This window comes from Hemicordylus capensis, chromosome 3, assembly GCF_027244095.1.
Source record: "Hemicordylus capensis ecotype Gifberg chromosome 3, rHemCap1.1.pri, whole genome shotgun sequence".
NCBI lineage: Eukaryota > Metazoa > Chordata > Lepidosauria > Squamata > Cordylidae > Hemicordylus > Hemicordylus capensis.
The window spans coordinates 254,772,699-254,788,649 of record NC_069659.1 but is presented as its reverse complement, the minus strand read 5'-3'; the positions used below and the strand labels follow the sequence as shown (position 1 = coordinate 254,788,649).

The 15,951-nt window shown below is 41.5% G+C and overlaps 1 protein-coding gene across 1 annotated transcript in view; it reads left to right on the top strand.

The window, feature by feature from the left end:
* Nucleotides 1-15,582, top strand: part of GLRX3 (glutaredoxin 3) — a 51,110-nt gene extending 35,528 nt beyond the window's left edge. The window contains exons 7-11 of the mRNA XM_053310577.1: nt 2,140-2,197; nt 8,667-8,719; nt 9,910-9,949; nt 12,252-12,344; nt 15,311-15,582. Coding sequence (XP_053166552.1) covers nt 2,140-2,197; nt 8,667-8,719; nt 9,910-9,949; nt 12,252-12,344; nt 15,311-15,361 — 295 coding nt within the window. The 3' untranslated portion in view covers nt 15,362-15,582. The remainder of the gene's footprint in view (nt 1-2,139; nt 2,198-8,666; nt 8,720-9,909; nt 9,950-12,251; nt 12,345-15,310) is intronic.
* Nucleotides 15,583-15,951: the final 369 nt, after the last annotated feature.

Genomic DNA, 15,951 nt, shown 5'->3' with positions numbered 1-15,951 from the left:
TGAATTCTCTCTTTCACACACATATATTCTCTCTCTCAAGCCTTTGTTTCACCCCACTCCACAAGTGTAAAGAAAAAGGTCAAGAATGAATAGAGGACTGAGGATTTGGGGGGGATGGAGTAGATCTGAGCAAGGAGGAGTAGTCTCGATATAAATGCATGGAATGGGGAGGGAAATAGAAAGTGAAACCATAGTGAACAGAACATATTCATGCAGGAAACATTTTCTGAGTTTATCCTCCATTGTTGAAGCGAAACACCTATCATGGCAGCAGACCGTAAAATAGACCCCATTTGGGGATATTTTAATGAAGTTCCTTTCTTGTGAGTAAGAAAGGCATACCTGCGAAATGCAAACAGTGCAACAGCGAAATGCAAGGCCTCGTAGCCTGAATGAAACATCGTTGTTTGTTTTAGTCTATACCACCCCACACAAAGTCCCTGGGTGGTTCACAATCTAAAAACAACCATTAAAACATTAATACAATTAAAGCAATTTAAAATACAAATACAAACTCGGACCCAAAGCTTTAAAACTATAAACCAAAAGCTTGGCTAAATTCGAAGAGGGGGGAACTCTAATTTCATTAGGAAGTATGTTCCAGAGTACTGGGGCAACTCTAGAAAACGCCCAGTTTCAAGTCGCTACCGACCGAGTCTCTGTCAACTGCAACCGGACTCCCCAGGTGATCTTAATTGGCTGTTGATGAAGATGGCGTTCTCTTAAATACCTTGGACCTAAGCTGTTCAGGGCTTTATAGGTAATAACCAGCACTTTGTATTTTGCCTGGAAACCTTTTGGCAGCCAGTGTAGTTTGGCAGCCATGGGCGTAATATGATCTCTTCAGGCAACCCCAGAGACCAACCTGGCTGCTGCATTCCATACTAACTGCAGTTTATGAATTATGTACAGAGGCAGTCCAATATAGAGTGCATTGCAGTGGTCAAGTCTGGATTTTACCAGCATATGCAGCACTGTAGTGTAATTGGGGCGGCAAGATAGCTCCCTGCCGCCCCTTCCCCGCTGTGGCTCGGCAAAGCTCCCAGTAATGCTTTGCGCGCGTGCACGTCAGTGACATGAAGCGCGCACACGACGTGCGCGCGCGCAAAGCATTACTGGGAGCTTTGCCGAGCTGCAGCGGGGAAGGGGCGGCAGAGAGCTATCCTGCTGCCCTAATTACAGCGTCACAGCGGAAAGCAGCGGGAGGGGTAAGTAAACCCTCCCGCCGCTCTTAAAGCGACCCCCCACCCCAGTGCCGGACTGCAGTGTGGCGGTTCCGTGCACACCCCTAATTAGGATACAATCAAAGAGCTTGGTAATCAAAACTGCTTTCCTGCAGGATGCAATTTTTCTAGTATGTTAATGAAAAATGTATCCAATTATCCATGATATAAACTTGTATACTGTTCTAGAAACTGATTTAAAACCAGGAAACTGGGGAAAGTTCAGTGAAGCCATAAAGTGGTTTTAGATTGCAGACTAAGTTTGTAGAGTTATGAGAAAATCTGTTTGAAAATGTTAGTGTTTGTCTTTGTGACCCTAGTCTAGCATGGATCAAAATCCATTGACAGCACTGGGCTTAACCATGCTGTCCATGTTGGATAATGGTCCTTCTCTTTAGAACTGTTGCTACTTATGTGTAGGTGCATGACTATGATATTCGTTTTGATGATGATCAAAAGTTGATAAGTAAGGGGAACTGTATTATATCTTGAGGATATTCAGTTGCCTTATCTGCATTCTAAAAGTTAATGTAGTCCTTAATTGTAATTCGAATACTCCAAATATCAATTTTCAGTGCTTTCAGAATATCGGTTTCTGTTTAGCAAACTTTTTTCCTGATGTGTCTGATAACCTTTTAAACCTAGAAAAATAAATCCTTGATTTTAAAAGCAAGATCACTGTTTAGGAGGAATGTACATAAATGCAGTTCTTGATAGTATTTTTACATGCATTGGCAGAAACTCCTGAACTATTTTTTTCATACACTTTTATTTTTAAGAATTTATAACCTGCTTTTCTCAAAGTTGATTCATGATGGCTTAAACATCATTCAGTTTCAAGGCAAATTATGTTTTTTTGTCATATGTTTATCAAAGATTGTTTTGTTTCATCAGTATTTTTCTCCATCTGCTCTAGACTTAAAGACCTGATGAATAAAGCTTCCGTGATGCTATTTATGAAAGGAAATAAGCAGGTATGATATTTTTGAAATAACATTTTGCTGTGTATAGCAAATTGACATTTTTTACTTGATTTAATACATGGTTTTTATTAAATCAAGGATGATCCACACTAAGTGTGGTTGTGTACACAGCCAATTAGGGTGTGAACCGTGCTGATGCTCACATGGGGAGCTGGCAACCTTGGTTCATTTTGTGAGATTTTACTGTTTTCTGATGTGTTAAATTATTTGAATAAATATTGTCTAAATAAAATATTTTATTTTTAAAAATATTTTAATATTAAAGTTTGAAAATATACATACAGAACATATAAACACAAGACCTGAAGATTCCTGGTTTTCAGTTCTGTTTCTCTTGTTTGGTGAGAGTGGAAAGAGCCAGCTAGGGCTGTGAGGTGAGTCACACTGGTGGAAAAGGCCACATTCTTGTTCAGTTTGAAACCTACTCTCTATATGAGACATTGGCCAGGGAAATTAGCAAACAGGGTCATTGGAGTTTGGGATGGGAAGTGTGTGGGGGAGTTCAGAAGAGGCCCCTTGATCAAAAGGAACCCAGCAGGAAGAGGAGGTAAGTACTATTCTCTCATTTCTCGGGAAAGAAAGTTTAAACTGTTAAATAGCTTATAACTACAGCTAAGGCCTAACTTTCAAAAAACAATCTCCAAATACTCTAAACAACCAACAAAAAGAGTTATGAAAATAGAAAGCCAGCAGGGAAGGGGGCGCTTCCCAGTTTATTGCACAGTGTTGCATATATGACTATCTGCTCGATGGGCAGAAGTCATGGGTGTGTGTTCAGTTCAAGGAGCTCCTGGCTCTTGGGGAACAGGTTCGTTCCCTCGAAACCAAGGTGTTGGATCTGGAGAAGCTCAGAGAGTCAGAGGTACATGGACAAGATCTTCAGGGATGTGATAGAAGCATCCCACTCCCAGGCTGATGGCTCCTCTGCTCCCACGGAGAATGAAGGTCTCAGGGAAGGAGGAAATATTTCTGAGAATGAGGGAAATGCTCCCATAGAAGGGACCCCTTCCGTGAACGATGAGCCCATATCCTTTTGCATCGGGGATACTCCTCTGCGGGGTGGGGGCTTTGTAGTAGTGGGTGATTCAATCATTAGGAGTATAGAGAGATAGGTCTGTAACTCACATGCAGACTACACAGTGACTTACCTACCTGGTGTAAAGATTGTGGACATCACATGGCATCTAGATAGGCTGTTAGGCAGCGCTGGGGAGACGTCAGCTGTAATGGTGCACGTCAGCACCAATGATGATGGGAAATGCAGCCGGGAAGTCCTGGAAGCCAAATTTAGGTTGCTAGGTAGCAGATTGAAGTCCAGGACCCCAAGGTAGCATTCTCAGAAATGCTACCTGTTCACGCGCAGGGCCAGCGAGACAGGCAGAGCTGAGGAGTCTTAATGTGTGGATGAGATGGTGGTGCCTGGAGGAGGGGTTTAGATTTATTAGGCACTGGGATACATTTTGGGACAAGGCAAGCCTGTACAAAAGAGATGGACTCCATTTGAATCAAGATGGAACCAGACTGCTGGCATTTAAAATAAAAAAGGTCTCAGAGCAGCTTTTAAAATCATGCTTGACAGGAGCTGGGTAGTATCCGGTTAGGCAAATGCCATCCCTTAAGGTAGATGCTTCAGATAAACCTAAAGGGGATAACGTAGAGCCAGATGAAAAGCAGACAGAAATATGTGCTAGCTTGTCAAAGAGATCAAATGGCCGAAAGAAAGATAGTACACACCAGGTAAGAAATTCAGCGTATAGATGCTTGCATGCAAGCATCCGAGCCAAGATGGGCGAGCTGGAGTGCTTGGTTGCTATTGAAAACATAGAGGGCATAACAGAAACATGGTGGAACAGTGAGAACCAGTGGGACACGGTTATACCTGGATAAGAACTCTATATAGAAAAAACAGGAAGGGGCAAATTGCGCGTGGAGTCGCACTGTAGAAGGGATAGAATCTCAAAAGCTAGAAAACCTAGGAAGACCAGAGTCCTCCAAAGAAACTCTGTGGGTGACAATACGAAGGCCTGAAAGGAAATGTGATACTAGAGATGTGCTATCACCCTCCTGATCAAAATGCTGACAGTGACTGGGAGTTGCACAAATAAATCAGGGAGGCATCAAAGACAGAGTGGTAATAATGGGTGACTTCGATTACCCGCACATAGACTGGGTAAATTCATAGTCGGGTAATGGCAAAGAGGCCACATTTCTAGACATGCTGAATGACTGTACTCTAGAACAGTTGGTCATGGAACCAACCAGAGAAGGTGACCTTGGACTTAATCTTGAGTGGTGTACAGTACCTTCTATGAGATGTTGGTGTCGTGAGACCTTTTGGGAACAGTGACCATAGTGTGATCAAATTCAGCATACATGTGGGGAGAGAATTGCCAAGGAAGTCTAACACAGACACTTTGAATTTCAGAACAGGAAACTTCTCCAAAATGAGGAGTTTGGTGAGAAGAAAACTGAAAGGGAAAATCAGGAGAGTCACTTTGCTCTAGAATGTATGGAGTTTATTTAAAACCACAATAATAGAAGCCCAGTTAAAATGTATACCAAAAAGGAGGAAAGGTACTACCAAGTCCGGGAGGATGCCAGCATGGCTAATAAGTAAAGTCAAGGAAGTTATAAAGGTGAAGAATTGGAAGGCCTACCTAACTGACCAAAGAGGTCAGTTAGAAGTGGTGATTCTCTTTATTGAGCAGGGGGAGAGCAACTGGCCCTATCCAACCCCAGCACAGCATCCCTCCAGTGGCTGATGCTGGTGGTTATCTTATGTTGTTGGTGTCTGTCTTCTGTTTCTTTTTAGATTGTGAGCCATTTGAGGTCAGGGATCCATCTTTATTTATTTATATTTCTCTATGTAAACTGCTTTGGCAACAGTTGAAAAGCCGCATATAAATATCCGTTGTTGTCATTGCCCAAAAGAAGAGAACAGAAAGGAACACAAACTCTGGCAAAAGAAATGCAAGGACACAATGCATTTGGGAGAGGAGAGCTGGTCTTGTGGTAGCAAGCATGACTTGTCCCCATAGCTAAGCAGGGTCTGCCCTGGTTGCATATGAATGGGAAACTTGATGTGTGAGCACTGCAAGATATTCCCCTCAAGGGATGAAGCTGCTCTTGGAAGAGCAGAAGGTTTCAAGTTCCCTCCCTGGCTTCTCCAAGATAGGGCTGAGAGAGATTCCTGCCTGCAACCTTGGAGAAGCTGCTGCCAGTCTGTGAAGACAATACTGAGCTAGATAGACCAATGGTCTGAGTCAGTATATGGCAGTTTCCTATGTACCTATGTTCCTATGACAATAAGGGGGTGAAAAGAGTTTGAGGAACATTTAGCTAAAAGCATCAAGGCGAATAACAAAAACTTATTTAAATACATCAGAAGCAGGAAACCTGTCAGGGAGGCTGTTGGACCATTAGATGAGAGAATAAAAGGGATTATTAAGGAGGATATAGAAATTGCAGAAAAGCTAAATGAGTTCTTTGCACCTGTCTTCCTGGCAGAGCATGCTGAGGGTATACCTGTGCCTGAACTGAGCTTTTCATGGGCAGAGGCTAAAGAACTGAGTGAGTTAGAGGTGATGAGAGGCAATGTTCTAAACTGTCTGAAAAATTTAAAAATTAACAAATTGCCAGGGCCAGATGGCATCCACCCAAGAATCTTTAAAGAACTCAAATGTGAGATTGCAACCTCCTTTCACCAAAAAAGAAAAAGAAGGGGGGGGGGAAGTGTGTGTGTGGGGGGGAGTAACACAATCAGGCTCTGTACCAGAGGACTGGAAAGTGGCCAATGCAGCACTGATTTTGAAAAAGGGATCCAGGGGGAATCTGGGAAATTGCTGGCCGCTTAGCTTAACATCTGTTGCAGGCAAATTGATGGAAAGCATTCTTGGGGATAAAATTGTTAAGCATATAGAAGAACAGACCCTGCTGAAGGAGAACCAGCATGGCTTCTGCAAACGGCTTCTTGCTTCACCAACCTTTGAGAGTGTCAACAGGCATCTGGATAAAGGTGATCCAGTTGACAGTATACCTGGACTTTCAAAAAGCTTTGTCAGAGTTCCTCATCAAAGACTCTTGAGAAAACGTAGGAGTCATGGGATAAGGGGACAGGTTCATGTGTGGTTTGCTAACTGGTTGAAGGAGAGCAGCTGTGAAAAAGGCCAATTCCATACTAGGGAAATTTAGGAAGGAAATAAAATTGCTAGTATTATAATGTCCTTATACAAAACTATGGTGGGGCCACATTTGGAGTACTGTATGCAGTTCAGGAGGGCAGCCAAGATGATCAGAGGCCTAGAGCAAGGGCTTTTTACAACACTTGGAGGCTTTTTAGTTTAGAAAAAAAGACTTAGAGGAGACATGATAGAGCTCTATAAAATCATGCATGGTGTGGAGAAAGTAGATAGAGCTTTTTTTCCTCCCTCTCGCTTAGAATCTAGAACCAGGGGTCATCCCATGAAACTGATTGCCAAGAAATTTAGGACTGACAAAAGGAAGTACTTTTCACACAATGCATAATCAACCTATGGAATTCTGTACCACAAGATGTAGTGATAGCCAATAGCCTGGATGGCTTTAGGAGAGATTTAGATAAATTCATGGAAGACAGGTCTATCAATGGCTACTAGTCATTGGCCAGCCTCAGAGGCAAGATGCCTCTAAATACTATTTGCTGGGCAGAAGCAGTAGGAGAGAGTGCATTCCCTCAGCTTTTGCCTTTGGGCTTCCCAGAGGCATCTGGTAGTCACTGTGTGAAACAGGATGCTGGACTAGATAGGCCTTGGGCCTAATCCAGCAGGGCTTTTCTTACATCTTATGAAAGAAGAAAGTTCTCATCCAAATCACAAGTGGACAATTTGTCAGTGATAAACCATTGGCTAGATGCATTTTGCCCTTTCCCAGTTTTCCTGGAAAATCAATGAGTTGTATCGGAGTCTACAGACACACACGTGCTCTACTTCTGATTTGCATCAGTAATCACTCCTTGCAACAATTTCTCTGCCCTGTAAGAACAGTCCTTTCCATTGTCAATTGCCATGCATTTCGAGTCTCTTGAGACTTGAAAGTAGTCATCACAGTGAAGAGAAGTATCATTTTGTCACTTTGAAATTTGTCTGTTTATATACAGGCACTCCCCAACATACAAATGTCTGACTTACGATCCAAGCTTCATAATGTATTTTTAAAATCCTGGCATATGTATGGCAACCTGCACATGCGAACAAGTTGTGCCTCTGGCTGCAGGAGCACAGCATAGGTCCTGGCTGCTTCTGCTTAAAAAGGACCACTTGGTGTCTTAAGAATCTGGTACGCTCCTTTGTTGGCAACCAGCAGCACAGATTGCATGATGTTGCTGCTGTCCTCCAAAAACAGCATGCTCCAAGTTGCTATTCAGTCATATTTCCTTGCTCAGTGGCCAGCACCATGGACTGAGTGATGTTGCTGCCACTCCCTTCCAAAGATGATGGTCAGGTGGTATGAGCTCCTCTAAGCGACTGCTCAGTCTTGCCACGCTGTGTTGCTGCCTAGGCCCCAGTGGTTGTGGCAAGCCCTGTACCAAATTCTTCACATCAGCCTTCACTTCCTTCGCTTTCCCCATCTGTTTCCTTTTCTTGCAGCCACCTGCACAGCATTCTCCATTAGGAATTGCTCTGTGAGTGCTTTGGTAGCAGCTTGTAAGAAAGGAAGTTCTCCCAGGCTGTGTGGAGCCAGCCACAGCAGCATGAAAGCAGTCACTGCGTGCGAAGACGTGGCTTTCAGAAAGAGATTACTTAGGGGCCCAACACAACCACTGGGGTCTGGGCAGCAGCATGGTGGAGATATGACTGAGCACTGTCTCTGTGGGGCTCATGTGACCTAGCCCTCGACTTTGGAGCATGATTGAGCAGCAGCTCAGATGAGCATGCTGTCTTTGGAGAGTAGCAACAGCAGCATCACTCAGTCCACACTGCCAGCCACCGAGGAAAGGGGGTCTCAGACTCTCACACTTGAGGAGGTCCCTTTTAGCAGAGAAAAGACAGGACTTCAAAAGGGAGGTGGTGGGGACTGCCCCAGCTACGGAGGCAGGTGAAATTACAGCATGGAGTGCTGTGATCCTTTGCAGTCGCCCAGGGGAAGATACTTGGGTTTTTTTGTTTTCTACTGCAGTAGTTTTAATTGCAAATGTATATTAGTTTAGCTACATTAGGGATTAAATAGGCTTCTGTGGGCTGATCTGGGATCCTAACCACTATTTATAACATTGTTTCTATGGAATCATTCATTCATAGTTCCAAACAACCAACTTAGAAACTAACTTTTGGAATACAACCCATTTGTAAGTTGGGGACTTCCGTAACGTCCTGCTTTAAAGTGCTTTGGCAAATAGATTGCCACATGCCAGTTTAGAAGCTATGTGTGTATCTTGCTTAATGCTCTGGAAAGCAATGATTTTTAGAATTTGTTTTATTTTTAGATGGCAAAGTGTGGATTCAGCAAGCAAATTATAGAAATCTTAAACAATACTGGGTATGTAAGTATAGTTTCTGTTTGTCTTAAACTTCTCTCTTTATTTTAATACAATGAGAAAGCAAACTTTCCATTTGGCTTGTATTAATTAAAACTGCCCTATATTGCTTCTCCGTGGCTTCTCAGTCCCAATAACACTGCCTCTCCTTTCCCATGCCCACCTGTTGTGGCTCCTTAGTGTATGGTGTTTGCTTGGGAATTTGTATTTCTGCTTCTGCTAAGGAATCTTCATGCATAGCAGAAGATTGCACCCATGTGGCTGCACTTGCCTTTAATTTTTGTTGGGCAGGCTGATTATAGGGGAGGAATCAGAGCACCTGTACTGACTGTTGCTGCCCCTCAACAGGTGATTGGCATTACTAATTTTCACAATATTGTATACCTGCTGTTCATTGTAAGGTAAAGTGTGCCATTGAGTCAATGCCGACTCTTGGCAACCACAGAGCCCCGTGGTTGTCTTTGGTAGAATACAGGAAGAGTTTAGCATTGCCTCCTCCCGCGTAGTATGAGATGATGCCTTTCAGCATCTTCTTATTTCACTGCTGCCCGATATAGTATCAGCGGGGATTTGAACTGGCAACCTTCTGCTTGTTAGTCAAACATTTCCCTGCTGCGCCACTTAAGGTGACTGCTGGACATTGTACTTGGTACAAAATCTGCACTTTGTTTCACCTCTAACTGGGGATTCAGAGCAGGGGGTTCTTTCCATTTTCTCCCTCTCCACATTTATTCTGATCAAGGAGCAGATCTATGCTTAGTATTCTTACATATGGTAATGGGTTATAGATTTTTGCACATCTTCTGTACTTTCCTGTGTTTTTTTCTTTCTTTGAATATTTCAGTAACATGTACAGTTTAACAGTTTACAAACCCTTATCTTTTATACTTTTAAATTTGGTTAAATATGAGCATGATGGTTGAATGTTCCTCATCTGCATAGTTAAACTATGTTTAATTATGAGCTAACATAACATAGTGGTTAGCGTGTTGGACTTGGAAGACCCGAGTTTGAATCTCCATTCAACCATGAAACTCACTGGGTGACTCTGGGCCAGTCATGTATCTCTCAGCCTAACTGACCTCACAGGGTTGTTGTGAAGATAAAAATAACCTTATACACTGCTCTGAGCTCATTGGAGGAAGAGCGAGATAGAAATGTAACAAACCTTGTTTATTTGTGGTTTTTTTAGTGTTGATTATGAGACATTTGATATATTGGAAGATGAAGAGGTATGTTGTTCCATTGGCCTTCTACTAATCAGTTGTTACAACATGTCGGGCAAGACTTGTGTACTAAAGGTCCTTTGTAGCAAGGGCTTCCCATGTGCAGATGTGGGAACGATACAATCAGGGACAACAAGCTTCTAATGTAAAATATTCAACATTTATTGAAAAGCAATCAAAATATACAGTCTCATTTGGGGAATCAGTGAAATAAGTTTCTGATGGTAATACTAGTAAACCAAATTAAAATGGGGAATTTGATAGACTGAACTTGCTTGCATGAATAGTAACACAGAAAAGCAATGCAGTCCATCATTGAAATGAATGAGGTAACCATAGAGGTTTGGGGTGAGTATCCTTGGGTATACAACTGACTGCTAGCATGGTAATGCTACATGGGATAGTTTCTGAGACAGGTGGGCAGTTAATTGACAAGAAAAACACCAAACTGGGAGAGCAGGCTTGTTAAAAACGGATTGGATAGGAAAAACAAGTTAATTCACTGCAGCTGCAATCGAGGTAGACCAGGCAACTTAAATTGGCAGTGGCTGCACACTGGTTTGTGAGAGAAGACTAACGTGAGAGGGCAATCTTCCTGGGTTGGTCACTATAATTTAGGGTGTTGGTGAAATGCATCAGGATGGGGATTTTTAAAAAGATAATTAAGACAAACTTTGGGCATAGTTGGAGAAACCTATTCATGAATAAGGATCTCTATTATGCTAGCCTTGGGAGATTACATAGATTGTTTTTTGTTCTCTTGCAGACAAAGGCTTGTACTGGTGGCCCTCATTATTTGCAGGGGTTGCCACAAATAAATTTGCCTCTCACCTATTTCCGTGGATAACGAAACTGCAAATAAAGAGACCTTGACTCTATGGGGGTTGGGTTCCTAAGCACACTGAAGTGTGCTGAAAATCATAAGAAAAACAGCAGGGAGCAGAAATAAGCACAGTACCTTGCTTTTCAGCTGCCCAATAATGCCCCCCAAAATTCCAAATCCTCTGACTTTTGTTCTTTTTTTGAGTGTTTTCTACCCATTTAAAAAGCCACAAAATGGCTCAGCACCTCGAAATGTCATCAGAAGTCATTTCCAGCCACTCAAGAACTGTGGACAGGTGAAAATTACCCTATTTTTGTCCTGCAAAGAAAGAAACTGGGTCCCTAGGACCCAACTGCAGATACGTGAAACCGGGTGCCATGGATAACAAGGGCCTACTGTATAGCTCTAGGTTAGACTCCTAACTGAGACTTAGTCCAAACGAATTAAGGGGCTCCCTGGTCAGGAACTCCACTATACTGGTAAAGGTAGGAGGGGAAGAGTAATCCGTGCCCTAAAGTGGGTGATTGTGATTGGGTTATATCTACCTGTCCTCTTTCCTGGGCTGAAATGATAAGGTTGGAGATCCTCTTGGTGACGGGGAACTCTGGGCAGCTAGGCTGAAGTTGCAGACATAATGTCAAGGGATCCAAAATAGTGAGAGCAACTCAAAAATGATGAAATCATCTCTTTGAACCAGAGACTTTCAGAATTGGGAATCTTTGGGACTCAACCACAGAACACACATCTGGGCTTTGCAATTGGGTGGATGATCAAAGTAATAAAAATCAGGGCGGGAACAGCTCCGTGAATGATGTGTAGATGGATCTCCTAACTGTATCAGATGCTGTACAAAGTACTAAAACTGATGGGGGGCAGTTTATACTCTAAAATCAAGTATATTTGACAAAAGGATTGAATACCTTCCACCTTATTCCTATTCAGGAAGGGGGAGTAAGATTGCTTTTTCTAAACTGAGACTTTCTATCTGAGTGTAGAGGTTACTATAGATGTGAGGTTCAGTGATCTGTTCATAAGGTGCTAGTCATCAGGATTAATTCAGTCAGTAGTAAGAAATAGTTTTCATGCTTCAGGGGTGGAATTGCTCTTAGCTGAGGAATTTCTTTACTTGGGATTTTTTAATCTTTAATTTCCTTGGGGAAGGTATTTTAGTATATGCACACCAAACCTATTTGCTGCTGTTAGTTTCCTCCAGGGTCTTCCCAAGTCATTTGATTTACTTAAAGACCTGATCAGCCCTTTTGTTATCAATATCAAGCATAGGAGAGGGGCGCTGATGCACACCTTCTCCTGCATTCAGTTACAAAGTGTCTTTTTCAGTTTTGGCCAATGTGGACCTAAAAAGTCCTGGTACTGCCTGGGAGACCCATAAGCATACAGTTTGGTCTGAAAGCAGCAGCGGGGGGTACTCTGAAAACAACTTAGAAATCTATTCCATGGAATGTTGACTCTGATTGTTTTTCTTAGGTGCGGCAAGGATTAAAAAAGTTTTCAAACTGGCCAACCTACCCACAGTTATATGTGAAAGGTGAACTTGTTGGCGGGCTGGATATTGTTAAGGTAAGAAATTCCATTAGTCAACTGGTATCCGGTATTCTAATTTGAATTAAACAACAACAAATAACTTGTTATGCTTTGTTCATGACTTCCATACTCTGACCTCATCTGTGGATCATCCACATTGGTATAATAAGCATCGATTTCCCTGTTATTTACTCTAGTATGCTGTTATGTGCTCCTTCACTACTCAGGCACCTTTTGTCTACCAGACTCCTGGCATACAGTATATTTAGTTTTTCTTGTTCTTCTTTGTCCGGACTATTGTAGCCTCTGTGCTTACTGTGAGCAGCCTCTGTGCTCACAGCTGATCCCAGTTTTTAAAATTTAATGTGCAGAACCTTTTTCTTGATTCCATTTTTGATTTTGAAACTGAACGACTTAGTTGGCTTTTCCTTGGTTACGTCATTAGCTTAATATACTAGTGAAAGGAGCCCTAAATCTCCAGTGTTCAGCTGCATTGCCTGATAATGTAGCGCCTAAATGTATTTTCTTGACAGCAGTCAGTTATCTGCCTATAAGAACCATTTTCCCCCTGTGGGTGCATTTACAGCTTTCATTTGCTTCTTAGTTTTAGATTTTGACACTGGTTTTTCTCAAAAAAGGTGATGACATTTTACCTAGCAAACTGTCTCATTCCTTAGGGAAAGGTAAGGTTTTATTGTATACTTCTTGAAAAGGCCCCAAAGCAACAAAAATAGATCTGCATTTGTTACTGCATCTTCTGATATTTTGTGTGAGTGTGTATAACAGAACAAGCACTGGCTTCTAAATCCAAATACTCTTGAGCCTATTCTTGTCTTGAATGTTTTATAGCCAATACCATAGGCATTGTAACTCCTGGGAAGACAGAATCAATAAATCTCATTAGGTTTTAAAAATAAGTTGGTGTTACTTAGCTTGTGTAGCTGATTTTGTGTTAAAAATACGTATTTAGCAACATAGTAGATTCAATGGTTACTTTTATGACCTGTATAGGTTTAGATTGTAAAAATTAGCAATTTTTCATGCACACCGGTTTCTCTTGTAAAATTTACTTTTTGTGGGGTGAGGACTGTGAATGTTGGTGTTAAGTTTAATACTGCCCTGTTAAATAGGCTACTGATATGTTGAGATCTCATCAGTCCAGTGTGTGTGGGGTTAAAGCTCACATTTGATTCAGTTTGGAAACTTTTGGTGTGTCTGATAGTATTTTTTTTTAAACTAGAAAAGGATTGCTTCACATACTTGTGAACATACCCAGTTAAGAACAAACTTTCTGTCTACCATCTACTCTGGCCTCCTTGCTTGTGTTTGACTTAATAAGATTTTTGAAAATGTCATATTTTAAAAGTTTAGTTCAGGTCAGGCCTATCCTGGCTGCTGCCCAAGACAAGTAGACCTGTATGTCCTCTTCTCCAATTTTAGCAGGGCAAAACGTGACTGTGTTGTGAGTTTCTCTGCCCAGTCCCAGGCAAGCCACCAGTGTAGTAGAGATGGGAAACCTGCAAAGCTTTGCTGCCACACCTCATGTTTTGTCTAGCTAAATATTAGTTGGGAGAGGAGGAAGAGACATTTGCCAGTGCTTTTGTGAACACCCACACACCAGCTGTAAAGTGTCGTATCAGCCTCCAGTTAACCTATTTAAAAAAGATGGGCGAACATCAGCAGCATATATTTGTTTTCCTAAGTTTTTCCAGCTTTGAGGGGGGCATGCTGACTTGAGAAGAAAATATTGGGAAAGGAGGGATAGTGAGCAAGGCCTAAGTTGAGAGCTAGAAGTTACAAGCCAGAATCCTTCCTACTGGGAATAACACAAGGAGTAATCTCTACAAATAACTTAACATTCTTCATGTATGCTTCCACGGCGGCCAGAATAGTATATGCACAGAAATGGAAGAGTAATGAATTGCCTTCAAAAGAGGATTGGCTGATAAAATTTTTGGAATATGCGGAGATGGCAAAACTTACAACACTGATAAGAGACCAAAACTTAGAATGTTTTAAAGAAGATTGGAAACCACTTTTGTTGTATCTAAAAAATTACTTTCCTACTATGGATCTTGCAGCAGGATTTGAAATTAAAAAAAAAATGCAGGTTGGGTAGACTAACTGTGTTTGTAAGGGTTTAAATTTATGTTTTGAATTATTATTATAGCAAGGGTAAATTTTATAGTTGATCATTCATGAAGAGAGGTGTGCGGGAAGTCCATTTTCATTTATTCTGTTTGTTATGAATGATAATATTATTGTTAAAATCAATAAAAATTGAATTTGAAAAAAAAAAAAGAGAGAGAGCTAGAAGTTACAGAACCTTGGTCCCTTTCTACTACAGGTTGACACTGTGGGACTTGAGAACTAACATTTGCCTCATCTGGTATCGAGCTTCTTTTTTGTTTCCCTTCTAAAACGTTTGTCATCTTGGGTGACTCTGCCCCAAATACACAGAGTTGCAAGAACACAGAATCCTGTGCACTCCCACTTCTTGGAACAATTGGTGCTACTTGCTCCTCAACACCACTACTACCAGCAACAAAGCACTTTCATTTTGCTGAAATGATTTCTTGTTGGCAGCAGCAGATATCTGACCTCAGGGAACTACCAGAAAGGTGGCTGTTCTCCTCTTCTGCCCTGATTCTGCTTTGAACCAGGCAGTTTCCAGTGGCAGGACTGGTGAACTCATGGGGATTCCTAGGGCTAACAGGAATTATGTTCTGTATGAAATCACTATTTTTATCTCTTTATGAATTTTAAATGTTTTATATTTATATTATGTTCTAATTCTGTGCACCGCTTAAGAGATTTCTATATTAGGCAGTATATAAATAAAATAAAGAGGTGAGAGTGATTAATTGAGAGTGGGGAAAATGATGCATCAGTAGTTCAATTAGTCAAGTCTGTGAATTATTGTCTATAGATATACAGTAGCTATAGATATTTTTACTGTAACATCAGCATCTGAATGTTTTCTCCCCTTCCTCCTTTTCCAGGAACTGAATGAAAATGGTGAATTGCCATCTATTCTGAAAGGAGAAAATTAAGACAAGTTAATGGAGATAATTGAAATACAAAAAGTATGATCATTAATTGCACTGGAATAATTCATGACTTGGCATTGATGGAAGGAATAGAACACGGGCTTCTGACTTTCTCTTTGTACATCACAAGGCCATGCTAGAGCTTTATGTAAATGTAGGTTTTCACACAAATGTAAGGTTGTAAACATCTTCAAATTGAATTAAAGTCTGAGTGTTCAAGTGTGTGTGTTTGTGTGTCCTTGTATAATTTTGAGTTCCTTCTGTGAACAAAAGTGTTCAGTGGCCTTAAATACTTAGATAACTGGTCTTTCAGTCACTATAAAGACTCCTGTGGCCTTTGATCCTTCTTTCCTGCTCTGGGTTTACTGGGATAGATTCAGTGACCTCAGGAATAAAAACAGGTAAGGAAGCGCTCAAAATGCAAATTCCAACAAATTAGATTCAAGAACAAGAATGTCAGCTGACCCAGAAGTGATCCAGTATGGGTTTATAGCAGATACCAAGTTTGTGATGCAGAGCTACTGACTGTGTTTGGACAGAACACTCCAGCTCATCTTCAGTCATGTAGCTGCCTGCCCTAGAGACTGTCTGGC